The sequence below is a fragment of the Hibiscus syriacus genome, unplaced genomic scaffold (genome assembly GCF_006381635.1).
Source record: "Hibiscus syriacus cultivar Baekdansim isolate YM2019G1 unplaced genomic scaffold, ASM638163v2 tig00117056_pilon, whole genome shotgun sequence".
NCBI classification, from domain to species: domain Eukaryota; kingdom Viridiplantae; phylum Streptophyta; class Magnoliopsida; order Malvales; family Malvaceae; genus Hibiscus; species Hibiscus syriacus.
The window spans coordinates 4,380,764-4,396,940 of NW_024063539.1; the positions used below are offsets into that span (position 1 = coordinate 4,380,764).

The 16,177-nt window shown below is 31.2% G+C and overlaps 2 protein-coding genes across 2 annotated transcripts; one reads left to right on the forward strand and one right to left on the reverse strand.

The window, feature by feature from the left end:
- Positions 1-661: 661 nt before the first annotated feature.
- Positions 662-1,813, reverse strand: LOC120198427 (putative F-box protein At1g47390). Its single transcript, XM_039199780.1, has one exon. It carries the CDS (start codon positions 1,811-1,813, stop codon positions 662-664), a length of 1,152 nt encoding a protein of 383 aa, XP_039055711.1.
- A 2,288-nt stretch (positions 1,814-4,101) lies between these two features.
- On the forward strand, positions 4,102-5,683 carry LOC120198274 (zinc-finger homeodomain protein 5-like). Its single transcript, XM_039199621.1, has 2 exons — positions 4,102-4,354; positions 4,463-5,683. Exon 2 carries the CDS (start codon positions 4,701-4,703, stop codon positions 5,499-5,501), a length of 801 nt encoding a protein of 266 aa, XP_039055552.1. The 5' UTR covers positions 4,102-4,354; positions 4,463-4,700; the 3' UTR covers positions 5,502-5,683.
- The last annotated feature ends 10,494 nt before the right edge of the window (positions 5,684-16,177 follow it).

Genomic DNA, 16,177 nt, shown 5'->3' on the forward strand with positions numbered 1-16,177 from the left:
AAAAATTAATTATATTATTATTCTCGCATCATGTGTTAGTGTTCGATTGAATTTTTTTTCTCTTAAATTTGAATTTGAACGGATCAAAATCTGATCAAATATCCATTGGAGTGCTTATTTTTTCATCAAATCTCTTCATTTTATAGTATCAATGCTTGCGTCATTATTAGACAATGATACATTGCAATAGTTTGAGAACGATCAAGACGAATTCAAAATCTGAAACACAACGTATATGAAGGTTAAGAATAACTACAGCAGCGCAGTTTTTGAACATTCGGAGACAATTGGACTCTGTATCCCCTAATCTTCCACCTCCTCGGCTATATATATCATCGTTTGGATGAATCCTGATGTCTGAATTGAAACAGTATCGGCAAATCACCACTAAAATCACAAAACTCCAATGCAAGATGCTCAATTTGTACGAAATAAATGGCAAACAACTCTTTCCCTGTAAAACACTTCAGAGAAAAACATACCATGAAGATTAGATTCGTCTATGCCAATCTATGTCAATCCGACTTTTCATTTTTCTCCAAGTACATGCGTGCAGCATTCTTGTCTAACATAGTTTCAGACATGGAAGAAAACTTGTTTCTCCCAGCAGAACAAGAACTTGTGTTGGTTCCCAGAATGATTGCCCATGGCAGTGACAATCTCAACGACCCCATCCATGCAAATCAACAGCGTTGAACAAAAAGGGAAAGACGTTGTCATGGGAACTCTGACCTATTGCATCATCAGACAGTATTTTCACCGCTTTCCTCGTCTCAAAACTGTAAGCAGCAATGATTCGAGGCAGCTGAAAATACAAAATCTGCAAATCATCATTAAAAGCACAAGGCTTGACAGAAACAGGCGAGATCAAAAACACCACATCATCGGGGTAGTAGTTTCTCGACACCAATTCATCCATTCGAATGTAGTTCTTGAGCCGCCACTTCAATCCGAAATCATTTCTGTTATCAATTTCAATGCGTTCCCATATATAGAATCCCACATAAGTCGAATCACAATAGTGAAGATGATCTTCGGATTCCCACAAACGCTTCCCGCAATACAAAGACGTTAAACGAAGCTTCGTCTTCGGTAACTCCATAAGCTCGAAAGATAGTTTATTTTCATTGAAAACCAGCAAACAAAGGCTCCAAATCCAATACATTCGTCCCTTACAGTAAAGACTCGGGCAATACCATTCTTCTCTGTTGAAATCTTTGCTAAGACATAAAGCCGAATTGTGTATTTTTCCATTATATTCCCTCCATTGCCAAGATTGTGAAGAGAAAATCTGATACTTGAGCGTCCCGTTCTTGATATCGGCATCTTCCCAGAACTGGCATATAACGTCAAAGTGTTGTCGAACCCCGTCAAAGGCTAGACTTGCAGAAACTGGGACCGATGAACCATGGCCAGGAGGAGGGAGTTTCAGCCATTGATTTCTGACGGGACTGGAAACAAGATAGGTTAAAGAAATACCTTTCTTTGTACCGAACAGAAGCAAACCGTTGCAAGAATCAATCAACCAAGGAAGTTCATGCGTGAGAGAAGTGTGTACAAAGCAGCTCAAGCTTTGGTCTTGAACGACTTCAAGCAAATTCAGCTGGTAAATCGGGTTAATTGATGAAGGTTTCTTGAATGAGAAAACGAGACCGGAGGCGGTGGTGGGAGGTTGTATGTGGCGGAGATCGGTGATCAAAGCGTTCCAAACTCTTGATACGCATTTGAATCTTGTGCGTGGTTTCAAGGGAAGTTTACTGAGGATTAGTTCAAGAATATCCTGGCTTGAAACTTGGTTGTTTTCCATCTCCATGGCTCTTTTTTTGCCTGGAAAGCTTAACATGCTGAAAACTGGAGAAAGAAGGCTCGTAGACGATGATGGGTTTGCTGAAATTTACAAAACCCTAGCGAGGTTTTAAAAATGGAAACACCTTAAACCCTTTCGGCAGGGACAACTAAAGAAATGATATTCAAGGAAAAAATAGTGAAGATATGGAATATATTTGTGTATAAAATGTGATAAAGATCGGAAAAACAGGGGAGTGTTGCTGGCCGGCTAGCCCAATTTTACTGGGAGTTTAATCTAAAACTTTGTCCCCAAGGCCAATCACTGGGCCGAACCTAAAGCATATTGCATACCCTAAAAATAAGGCTGAATAATCCATTTGACCCTCAAACTTTTTCAGTTTAGTCCTTTTAACCCTTAAACGTTTTTTGTATCTTTTTTGGCCCTCAAACTTTTATCTCTTGTTAAATTGACCCAAACTTAACGTAATAATAATGAACTGTTGTGCTGACATCAACTATTTTATCATTATAAAAATGTTGACATCAATAATTTTATTACTTTTTGCCATATCATGGAAAAGGTTAAAAAATTGTAAAAATTAATTGACGTCACTAATTCAATACAAATAAAATATACACGTTGATGAACTCTAAACAAACACTAAACAAATATGTTCGTGAACGTTAAACGAACATGTTCGTGAACATATAAACAAATATGTTCGCAAACATAAAATTGAACATGTTTGCGAACACTAAACGAACATATTTGTGAACAATAAATAAATGAACATCTTCAAAAATAAATAAAAAGAACACGAACACAATATTAAAAATTTAAATGAACACGAACCGAACATTAACACATTTAAAAATAAATAAATGAACACAAATATAACATTGTTTGTTCAAGCTTGGTTCATTTACACACTTAATGATAGAGCCACCATCATTTATTTTATTTTTATTTTATAAATTTTATATGAAAAGTATTAAAAATAAATGTGACATCACTTAAAAAAATATTATCACTGTATTAAAAAATTGACATCCCTCAAAGAAAATAATTTTCCACCGTTAATCTTTACTAACTAAAATTTTATAATATTTATTAAATTCTTATATCGTTATATGAATTTTTAATTTCGTTTTTATTATCGATAATTTTAATTATAATTTAAATAAAAAATACTTTAATAAATTCTTAGTTGAATTATTATTTAATTAATTTATGAAATTACAATTTAGCAAAGCTTTAGTAACTAATACAGACTTAAGATTTATAGAAATGAATAGAGTTGTGGATGGTGACAAGAGAAGACGTAGAAATAGAAAGGAAGTGATTGAACTGGGAAATGGATGACACGAAAGATGAAGCAAATGGGAAAATTTTCAGAGTGATAAAGCAGGTGAAGGTGATAAAACAAAAACATGATAAAAGTCGTGGCCAGAGATTCTTTCCTTTGGAAGTTTCAAATAAACCATTGGTTGAAGCAGAAGCAGTATTACTGCACACACCACCCATACACATAAAACCATATATATGAACAGTGTTGAAGCAAGTCGCAGAGCAAGAAAAACAATGTGAAAAAGGCCACACAGATGAAAGCCATCGATTGCATCAGGGAAAGTCAAAGACATTGCTTGATGGCAAGCGTGGTTGTTGTTGCCAGAGAGTTTTGCAGAAAAATGGCGCACATTGAGTTCTTTGATTATATATATGCTATACTCTGAGCAACAAGTCAACAAATCTTACTGTGGATCCATTTTAACTTGTTTTTCACCCTTGTAATGGAATGGTTATTAGTTTGTGGAAACCTGGTTTATTAACAAAAGTTTAGGGTTTTCGGGGAATGATTATGGAGGAAGCAAAGGAATGTTGCTCAGAGGGAGTCACTGTACTTTTTTACTATCTGTTTGGTCATCTTAGGGAGGGAGCTCAAGTGCCTACATTTTTATAATATTTTTTATTGTTTAAAAAATGCTCTTTATTTTATGAATTTAAAATTTAACCAAACCCTTATTTTTTAAATTAATCCTTAAGATTTAATACTGTTAAGGTGCTTATTCTCATTTTAATACGTACTGATTTTGTCAATGAAGCTTGATCTGAAATACAGAAACGATCTAATAATTTAATTTATTTAAACACGGATACCCGAATTGTTCGGGTTTGTAATGGGTTAAAGGGCAATAATGAAGAGTAAGAGTGGGACCCGAATGTGGCAGGGCGTGGGAGAGGGATGAACATGACGTTGTCGGTTGTTTTGTACAGATAAACTCCTTTAATCTCATCAGAATCTTCCCCTTTCTGTTTTCTTTTAGTCACAAAACCCACACACTCTCTCTTCTTGTCTCTAAAGATTAGATATTTTTTATCTTACCCTCGGCTTCACCACAAGCAACCAAGCTGTCGCTTGTTGGGAGCGCACTGAAGCAAACCCAGATCCTTAACCCTAAAACTCAAACCCTGATCCCATCTACTCTATTTCTTGCTCCTTAATTACATCTTGTCTTAAAGGCTCAAAAAGCTTGTGGCCAGTTGCAGTTTCCTGCTGTTTTTCTGGTCATCTCTTTCTCTCTCTCTCTATCTGACATTGGTCCCCTTTTTACTTTAATGTCTTTTGTTTTGTTTTTCTTTGAAGATGTTGATTTTATTTTCTCTCTCTCTCAGCTTACAGATGTTGTAACGGTTCAAATTAGCGGTATGGGCCGATGGATTTTGGCTGAATAATGCAGAATAACGGGAGAAATATAGGGGGGAAAGGAAAAGAACAAGGTTATCTAGATAAGCTTCTTGCATCATCGTCATCTCTTTTGAAGAAACGTTTCAAAGTTTTGGATGAATAGTTGAATAGCGAGCTTTCATTTTTAGCTTTTCTTTTTTGGGTGGACTGTATATTTCTTGAATTATGGAAGTGAGAGGTGAAGAAGACGATATTAAGACGCCGGTTCGAGATGGGAACCATAACGGTGCTGCTGTTCTTACTTGCACTCAAACCCTAGACCATGTTCATGGTCCGCAGAGGCAACAACAATCGTTCGGCCATACCGGAAGATCTCCAGTGTCGCCCGGCGTTGTCAGGTATCGAGAGTGTCTCAAGAACCACGCTGCCAGCATCGGCGGGAACGTTTACGACGGGTGCGGCGAGTTCATGCCTAGCGGAGAAGAAGGAACGCTCGAAGCGTTGAAATGCGCCGCCTGCGACTGCCACCGCAACTTCCACCTCAAAGAGGTAGATGGCGAGACCCAACAATTTGGCGGCAATCATCCCGGTCGAAGAAGCTTGATGCTTAATCCTCTTCAGTTGCCTCCACCTTTGCCATCTCCAACCATGCTGCATCACCATCACCATCAAAAGTACTCGGTTCACACAAGTCCACACAGTGCAATGATTGCACCGATGAACGTAGCGTTCGGCGGAGGGGGTACCGAGTCTTCGAGTGAGGATCTCAACATTTACCAGTCGAATCCCGAGGGAATGCCGTCGGCTCCCTCTTATGTTTTGTCTAAGAAGAGATACAGAACTAAATTCACGCAGGAACAGAAGGATAAGATGTTGGAATTAGCCGAGAAAATGGGCTGGAGAATCAACAAAAAAGACGAAGACGAGGTCGAGAAGTTTTGCGCCGAGCACGGCGTAAAAAGGCAGGTTTTCAAGGTCTGGATGCATAACAACAAGAACGTGAAGAAGCCGCCCCAGGATCAGTAACATATCTTCTTCATAATGCCATATGGAGTATATATGTATACAAGGGGCCAGCCTAGAAGATTAAAACCACAAGGTTGAATTATTTGTATAATTCTTCACTGTAAAAGCCTTGTGGCTAATTCAGCACTTGTATTAGTAATTGTGTTCTTCTTTAAATTATAAAGCTAGTCTCTTTCTCATCATTTCATCTGTGCCAGTGCCGCCCATTGTTTCTGAAAATTATACTATTAAATTGTGACTGGAACTTAGTATTACGATGTATTGTAATAACTTTTAATGTTAACGTGACATCATAATATATAATTATATCTGTAATTTAAAAATATAATACGTCGTAACATTCACTACTCTGATATTATATAATAGTGATATTATATCTATAATTATAATCGCAACCGTAATTCTGGAAAAGGAAATATGAAAATGGGGCAAATGCCACCAAATGGGTGTTTCGTTCTTGACAATATTTAATGGTGATTGGTGTAACTTGGTGAGTTCATTTCATGCAGGCTGTTGTTCCATTGTATCAGGTGGGTTCTATTAACGTCTTTAGCTAATTATACCGTACACATTAACCTCTAAGGTAATGTCCATTCGGTTTTTCACTCATACCTTCTCAGGAAATTGTGACCCAACTCATGAATTCATTATAAAAGTAAAAAATAAATTACAATGAATTTAATTATTAAAGCATAGTATAAAGGTCAATACCATAATTTCATTTTGACTAAAATAAACATCTAAATTTACTAACAGGATTTTGGAACGTTGAAATTCAATTCATGACTCAAAACAAAGAAAAAGGTGTAATTACCATAGGGTGTAATTCAATTCATGACTCAAAAACAAAGGTGTAATTACCACAAAAGAGAATATATTAGTTTGATAATCCATGGCCATGGTGCATTAAAAATTAAAATAAGAAAAAAAAAACCACAACAGATAATATTACTATTTAAGTAATTACAAGAAAATAACATTAATTCTATTTTAATTACTAATTTGAATCGTATGAAAGATCCAAAGAAACAGTAGACCAATCGAAAAACCGAATAAAATGGTAGTGATTCTTCGGTCTAATTTATTTCATTAATCTGTTTTGGATAATTTGTAACGTATATAATAAATCTCGTCTGCAGCGACGGTTCCGACTTAAACTTACGCCGCGGGTGAGGGAGTCGGTGCCGATCCAGATGGTGATGATGAAGAGAACATACTGCCAATAGCGCTGAACGTTGTGGCACGTCACAAATTAGTCATACATATTGTATACATTAAGCACAAAAATAAAATAAAAAATTTTGACAAATGCGTTTATAAATGATTAGAACTAAGATAATGTTGGTTTCCATGGCTTTTCTCACCTGAACTTCTTTTTGACCCAGTCGGTCCATGAAGAATTATCCTTATTTTTCGTAGATGGCGCCTCAGCAGCTGGTCCGGCGGCTCCCTTAGCATCTGCTGCAATTGTTGCTGGTGAAGATGAAACTGCTGCAGCGTCGCCGACAACAGATTTGATTGAAAGAATCATGATGATCGAGATCAATACAATAACCAATGCAATTTTTGCCATTTTGTTTTATTTTCCTTTGGTTTTGGTAAAATATGAGTAAAGAAAAATAATAAACTGATTTATTTGTTTTATTCAGTAAAATGTGATTGAAGAACTGAAGATTGAAATTACGATCAACTTATAACTACTTGGAGGAGCAATTTACGGTAAGTTCATACCTAGGTGTCTGGTTAAGTTATTAATAATCGAACACGAGTTAAACTGTAAGATGATTTCGGGAAGATTTATAAAGCATAAAACTGATTATTTAAAGCCCTAAGTCGTATATAAATTTTATTTAATGCCTTAAATTACATAATCATTTTCCCCCTATTTTCGTTTTATGTAACAAATTAAAAAAATATAAGTATTATATATATACTTAAAAGGGAAATCAAATTAAACAATTAATTTATACACCCGTTTTAATTTTTTAATCAGTATAAATATTTCATTATTAAAATAATTAATTGTGTACTAAATTTATAATGTATTAATAAAAATATCATTTTAATTTTCATTAATTTTATATTATAAATTCAATTCTAAATAACTATTTTCCCTCTATTATCATATATATATATATATATATATATATTTCATTTATATAAATATAAAACATTTAATACGTTTGATAAAAATGAGGAATTCAAAAGTTAGGGGTTTCAGTGCTATTTTTTTCTTTGTGCCGCACTTAGTTTCTTTTTTTCTTTATCTTTCTCATAGACAACAACACTAGCCTTCGTATTGATAGTTGACCGCGGATGTTCATTGGTTTTATTTTATTTTATTATATAATATTTTTACGTTTTTTAATAACTCTGTCTTTATAGATCGTTTTTTATCGTTTGATCGTTATTTCATTTATCATTTTCTCAGGGTTGGATTTGACATCGTTGCGACTGATCAAGACGTCATTTATTTGTTGTCATGATGATTTTCTCTGTTTTGGACCCTTAGATTGGATTTGGATATACTATTTACGTTCGTGTATAATTTTCTCACATCGCTCGATTCTGATTTAGTTTATCGGTGATCTTTCAATAGCTTGATCCATTTTTGTGGTTCGTTTGTTGATGCAGTCAAATCTATTCGTATCTATCTTTTATTCGAGTTTATGTGATTAGTTTTTTTAAACCATTTCTTTGTATGTTTTTTGTGTGATACTAAGGGGCTAGTTAATAAAACTAGTCGCTTCTATCTTGTTAAAAAAAAGATTTAGGACGTTAGATAAGTGGAAATAGACTGTTGAAATTAACAATAAGAAATTAAAAGATATTCATTAAAAAATTATGAAGAGTTAATCCCAATCGTCAATTTTCACTCATCAAACTATCTCAAATCTATATAAAATTTTAAAAAATTTACATTACATAATTTTAACTTTTAACCCTATTATATAATTTTTATGAAACAACCTATTATATACCTTCACTATTAATAAAAGATGAAAGATATAATATAAAAAACCAATTTTCAGATAGTGTAAGAGGAACCCTTCATTTCTAAAACACTTCAAAACCTTAAATTTTATATTCCATGGATTTTAGAAAACAATATATTTTAATGGGTTCTCACCATATTCAACGATTGGATTTTGGGTGCTAACAAACTTTAGGTTTTACGTTTTCTTGCGTTTGTGGGTTGATTTTTTTTCTCTGATTGAAAAGTTATATATAAAAGAAATAAAACTTGAGTTTATTATATATAAACTGTGAGCATAATTTGACTTTTAAATATATATAAATATAATGTTAGTATTAATAATGCACAATGGTGATGTAGCTCAGATGGTAGAACGCTCGTTTAGCACGTGAGAGGTACGGGGATCGATGACCCGCTTCTCCAAAATTTTCTCCCGCGTTTTCCATTTGCCTTAAAACAGTATTTTGCTTCCAAGTTATATATTCTTTAGGTATTTTAGTCTCTTTCATTCCCTCGTAAAATCAAAATCAGTATATTCTTGTTTCCCCCTTTTCCCAAATCCCTACTTTTGTTAAATTCAAACTCAGATTTTCAATTAATTACTTGAATTGATTGAGTTCTCCCTTCATATCCAGTGTGAAATTTTGAGGGCTCGATTTCAAATAGGTCAGCTTCTTTTTCATTACTGTCATTTGATTTTGATAACAACAAAAATGCGTTCTATTCTTTAAATCCCATGCGATTGTGAGACAAGAATTGAAACCAAATTTATTCTTCAATCAACAATCCTAATTTCCTCTGTTCTCAATGTGAAATTGAAAACTGAAATTGTTAGTTTGATGTTTTTGATTAATCGGCATGATTATTTGTTTATTTATTTATATCCAAATCTCCTACGTTTAATTTTTCTCTGTTGACCATCACTATTAATTTTTGTGCTTAATCGTTTTTGATTTTGTGCTGATCGCTTAATTCTATGCTCCATAATCTTCATCCTGTGATTTAAATATTATTTCTAGTATTATTATTTTTTAAATGCTCTATTGATTAGCTGATCCACTTATTGTATTTCTGAGAAAACAAACAACGTAAATAGATCATTGATTCATGACATTTAGTAGTAATACTAATTTTTTATTTAAAACTGGAAAATCCAATACTGCAGTTACAGGCTTGATGGCAATGAAGTTCATCTATTTTGTTGTATCAACAAACTAACTTAATGTAATAGGCACGGCCAAATTAGCGGAGATTCAAGATTTTGATTCTCGGTTTGTTTACAATTTATTTGTTTCGAAGTTCTTACAGATCTTCTGTCAACGTAGCTTAAACTTATGCTTCATTGGAGCTTTAGATTCTTCAAAAAGCTGTGGAAGATTTAAATAAACAAAAAATGCAAGAGCAGTGTTAAGAGTAAATAAAATATATAACCATCTTATCTTACGTTTTTGAAAATTGAATTAATATTAGAGGAGGAGCATAGGAAAATGGCTATTTATGTTAGTTTATAGATAAATTATTTGTTTTTAGCTAAGGTATTGGACATTGACCTCGTGATCCAAGAAAAACCAGTTAACAAAAAATAGGTTCGATCATACATGAACAAGACAAGCACCGGCTTAACTCATGTATTTTATGATATTGGGTTTTGAACTATATATATAGGACCGTGTGCTTGTGATCTAAACTAAAAGAGGATTAGATTTCATGTGGCCTTTTTCATAATAAGTAGAAATATAGTATCATACAAAACAACATAATTAAGCAGAAAAGTAAAACTTGTGGCGAGATGGGATTTGATTTTTGATTTCAACTCTAGCTATCAGAAAACGAAAGCTTCATCATGCATGACTTGCTAAAGGAAACATAGAATGATGATTAGAGCTTTAGAAGAGAGGAATATTTAAATGTGATTTTTTCAGCTCGGTAAAGAACATCATACCATGCTTCTTGGCAGCTCGGTAAAGAACACTGGATAATATTCTATTTAGTTTATCATCATATGCTTTTGTTTTAAAGCTAAGGGAATGTCCATGCTTTATGTTAGGGCTGACCTCTAGAAACTATATATGAATTTTGCTAGTTTATTAAATGAGAATAGGATTAATATTGTGGTTTTGCTAGTTTATTGAACGAGAATATAATTTTGAGCAGGCAATTAGAGTTACATTAGCAATAGTTTTCAAGTAGAAAAGAGTTTGCAAATAGAGATAATCACCGGTAATACTCTATCTTAACTTACCAGCAATTCGTCTCAATGTAACTCCCAGTAATGCTTTTGTAGTTGGGTATGGGGATTTTACCAGATTCAATATACATGATATCTTCCTCAGTCGATTTCTCCCCACGGCAGCCGCCACTTTTTCCCACCGGTTTGCGGTGTCCTTATCATACACCGCTAGTGCATTTTCGAATTGCTTGTTTTGCTTTGGTGTCCAGTAGGAGTTAGAATCACGTGAAGAAGTGTAAAAGCTTGATGCCATTAATTATTACCTTGGGGATAAATGAAAAGGAAGACGATATGATAAAGCTATTGGATGATTTGGATGTTTAGCGGGAACAAAAGAGAAGAAATAAGCTAGGAAGCATAAAAGAGATCAAATTGGTTCCCGAGTAATAGGAGAAGAACACTGATGTCGACGGGTGGTATGGGTTAGGAGTAATAGTGATTCAATGTATATATATATATATTATGATTCCTCTTGTAATTTGGTCTTTTAAAAATCTAATAGAATGTTATAGATAATCAATTTACTCGAACTAAAATTTATCCATTATAGTTTGTTCAGTCAATTTTTAGGATATTCTATAAAATATCTTTTTGTTTAATATTTTTAAACTTTTACTAATTTAGAGATAAAATATTTATTTTATCTTATAAAAATTATAAATTAACTTAAAACTAAATATTTGGTTTAGTTTGAATAATTGTGTATGTTTAACTTCAAGAAAAAAAGTATATATTGTTTGTAATTTTATAAAAGGAGCTCCCGATTATTTTACAATATTAGATTTTGAATATTATGATCAAGTAAATAAATAATAAGAGAACATTCTAGAGAATTTGTAATTTTATAATAATTTTAGGTTTCAAGTTTCTAAAATTGTGATTAGATAATTTTTTATTTAGATAATTAAATAAAATATATTAAAATATACCTATAATTTTAAAGGTGAACATTAGTTTGTCATTTAAATGGAGTTCAAACAAAAATTGGTGACTATGATAATCTTTTGAATTTAAAAAAGAAATCACAAATTGGGATGTAAGCGTAAGGATTTTTTTTCTTGTTTTGATTGAATCGATTTAATCAACATTAATATAACTTAATCGAATTGATTAATTGTAATATCATAAACTTGAAGTTAATCATTTCGTTAAATCAATTAACTGATTTATTTATTTATTTTATAAATTTTAAATCTATTCTTAATTCTACCTAAAAGTGAGAAGAAGAGGGAACTCCAAGAAAAGAACAAAAATACTCTAAGAAAAGAACAGGAAATACTCCTAATGAGTGTAGAACGATTTAAGAGAATATAAAAAAAATAAAGATGAGTAATTTGACTAATCAATTAAATGTGATTAATTGATTTGATTTAAACATATATTTTTTATATATACAATATAACATATTTATTATATAAATTAATATTTAATGAATCATTAATATATAATTCTATGTAACATTAATTAATAAGATGGTGTTAAAATTTTTGTTTGAATAATTTGGGGTGATTATGTGGTAGTATCAACTCAAAATTTATTTTAATTATTGACAACGTACATATCTTGTAGATATAACTGTTTGAATTCAGACCCTTAAAAAAGAACAACGCTCCTTTTATTCACTTAGATCACTCAATCACCAAATTCAAAACATCTTAAAATTTTAAAACTTCTTATAACATTATTGATCATATATCATAATTTTATTCATATCGGTGCATAGCATTATACTTAGTGCATCAAATATATTTAACATAATTAAATATAATATATAAGTTGGTATCACATTACACGAATTAAACTACTTCAGTGATTAAACGGATGATTTTTATTCTTAACGTTCTCTTGTTTGAGCACCAGAGGCTGCAAGTGTGATAAGTTTTCATTGTCAAATTGTTGAGTATCTTTAGAATAAATACTATATTGTAAACACCCTAAATTAATAATAAAAAATGTTGGTATCACATTTGACTTGTTGATCAAGTTGCTCATATTTGTTCCTTAATATTTTTTTAAGTCATGAATTATAAACCTATTAAGAGCACTCTTTTTTAGAGTCTCTTTTCTTTCTTTTTTTATAGATTAAATTAGGATTAAATTTAAAATTTATATTAAAATATTTGGTTTGGTTATGAATTTTTATACTCGAAAATTAATCCAAAAACTTACTTTAACTGTGAATACAATTGATAATATATTGATTAAACCTTTTGAGTCATTTTTTTTAATTATAACCGAGAAAAGTTTTTTCTTAAATATATGTCAAATCATTTAATTGTAATTAAAATTGAATTCAATAAAACTTGATATGAGCATCATAAGCTACATCAATTTCAACTTAACATTTCCAAAAAATTCAATTACAAGTAGTAAAGTTTAATTTAAAAAAAAAGGTAAACTACTTCAAACACCATTCACCTTTAGGCTCGGGCTTGTTTATACCACCAACGTTTTAATTTTGTCAATTTTAACGCTAACGTTTAAGTTTAACTGCAATAATATCACTCCGCCGTTAATGGCTTAACGACACTATGACATGACATCTCCGAGCTGTGACTTTGCTGACATGACTCCCTCACCATAACGACGTCGTTTTGGCATGACTGTGTTGGTGCTAAAAAATCCCAAAATGACGTAGTTTTGTTTGAGAACATTTAGTAAATAACGCATTTAAAGGGATTTGAACCCAAAACCTTTTGAAATAAAGGTTAAAACTTTACCACTGTAACAACTTAAATTTTTGATATAATTTTACAAACACAATATATATAACACGAGTCATCATTCTAAAAGTTACTTTCTAAAAACCCATGAAATTATTAAAATTCCAAAAACAAATCATAAATTCTAAATCATAATCCATAAAAATCATAAGATCTATTTTCTAGAATGAATTTAGGGATTACCAAAAAAATCATAAACTCTCAATCGTAATCCCTAAAAATCATAAAAATTATAAGATTTATTTTTTAAAATGAATTTAGGGATTAACAAAAAAATCATAAACTCTAAATCGTAATCCCTAAAAATATAAGATTCATTTAAAAAAAAAAGAATTTAGTGATTACCAAAAAATCATAAACTCCCTAAAAAATGAATCTTATAATTTTTTGGGATTACGATTTAGAGTTTATGATTTTTTAAAAGGAATTTTAGGAATTTAGGAGGTTTTTGAGATTTTATGGAATTTAAGGTATTTTTTTTTTGGAATTTTAATAATTTCATGGGTTTTTTAGAAAGTAACTTTGGATTGATGTTATGTATATTGTGTTTGTAAGATTATATTAAAAATTTAACTTGACACAATGTTTAAGTCTTAACTTTAGTTTCAAAAGGTTTTGAGTTCACATCCCTTCAAATGCATTATCTGCTAAATTTTCTCAAACAAAACTACGTCATTTTGGGGGTTTTTTAGCACCAAATAAAGTCATGCCAAAACGACGTCGTTTTAGTGAGGGAGCCACGTCAGCAACGTCATGGTGCAGAGATTCCATGTCATCGTGTCATTAAGCCATTAACGATAGAGTGACATAATTGCAGTTAAACTTGAACGTTAGTGTTAAAACTGGTAAAATTGAAACATTGGTGGCATAAACGAGCCCGAGCTTAAATGTGAGTAGTATTTGAAGCAACAGTTTACCCTAAAAAAATACAAGTAATAAAGTTAAACAATTAGAATTGGAGTGTCAATTACAAGTAATAGAGTTAAAAGTGAATTTGTTATTATCTTTTGGGATCTAGGATTTATACGTTACGTATGTAGAGGTATTAACGCTCATTATTAATATTTGAATGTCTTTAAACATATACTACATTATATTCACTTCAAATTTATAGAAAAAAAAATAATAAAGTTAAACAAATATAATTGAAATTAAGACCTTTCTTTGCACAATTTTATTTATGAAGAATTTAAGAAAGTTAATTTAATTTAAAACACTTCAAAAGAATGTTTGATGTTCGTTGGATTCACTTTGAGATTTTAGAATAACTATCTTTTTTAAATGTAATAAGCGATTTCAATAGTAAAAGAAAAAGTTATTATCCATAACGACCTTATATTCAAGCAGTTGTATGTGTGTGGTTGTCCAGAAGATAAAACAAAATTCAAGTTTTAAATAATTTTACTTTTATATTTGTAATAAACCTTTTAATATAAGTTCCATTTTCTTTTTACCTTTTTATTTTCTCTCTTTATTTATGTTTCCATAAAAATGCTAACCATGATACAACTCATGCTTAGCTAAACTTTCACTTAGTCAAAGGTCTTAGGAATACAGATCAATTGGTTGTAATTCGATTTCCTATGAACAAACTTAGTGACGGTCACTAAGGGGAATCAGGATCAGGTTTGATTCTCGGTGAGACACTATAACTCGAGTCATGCTTTTTCAACACTTAAAGATGTCTTGGTGTTAATAGCGATAGACGTGGTGGTTAGTCCAACAAGGACTAAATTTCGGAGATATACTTGGAGATGTCAATTAACTGGTGAGAAAATTTAATTACAAGGGTTAGACCTTGTTGACTGTAACCGACGTGTATCCAGAGGAAAAAAAATATTTCAATGATCGATCGAAATAATGTCTAAGCAAAACCTAAGGATAGATCATCATTATTGAATTTTTAACCTGTATTTACTTTCTTTTGTTTACCTTTCATTATTTATTTATCTTTATAGATTAGATCATCATGCTTGAAGATTTAGTTTTCATCAAGCAAGAAGAAACCTATTCTATCTAAACTATGTTAATATAAAATAATTCCTAAATTGTCAAGATTATTTATTTATTTATCATTATAGATTAGATCATATCTCCAGCTTAATTCTAGTATTTTCTAGCTTATAAATATACCCTTTCATTTGTATTCAATAACTCAATTTAATACAATAACAAAATTTCTTTGATTGTTTTTTTTTTTCCTGGAATTTTGTATTGTTCTTATTTTAGTGCGGGTGTTCAATTGCGCAACGAGTATTTAACGTTCTTTGATACTGTTTAGGTTATTAAAGAATAAGATCCTTAGAAAGTTAAGTGTTTTACGTTGAGACGCATGTTTATCAAAGACAAAATCTTAAAAGAAGTATCGTTACATCCAAAATTAACGTTGGAATAGGATTTATCGAAATTAATCATTTTCAAATTGCAAGTCTAACACTATCTTTTATTTATTTATTTATTTATTATATTTGTGCTTATTGTTTAGTCATTTGAAAAAAAACCGATTAAAATTTTAATACTTATTCTTCAATTTCAGGTTATATTATTTCAATAAATATTTATTTGATTTAAGCTGCATTACTATCTGATCGATCAAAACCTGAATGAAATTAAATCAAACAGTATTTTCTTTTAATCATATTTTAATTTCTTGATTTTTTTAACGATGATGTGACATTACCTTATGGTGACACATCAACATCATCGTTAAAATTTTAACGACAAGGTACCAAAGTGAAACCTAAAG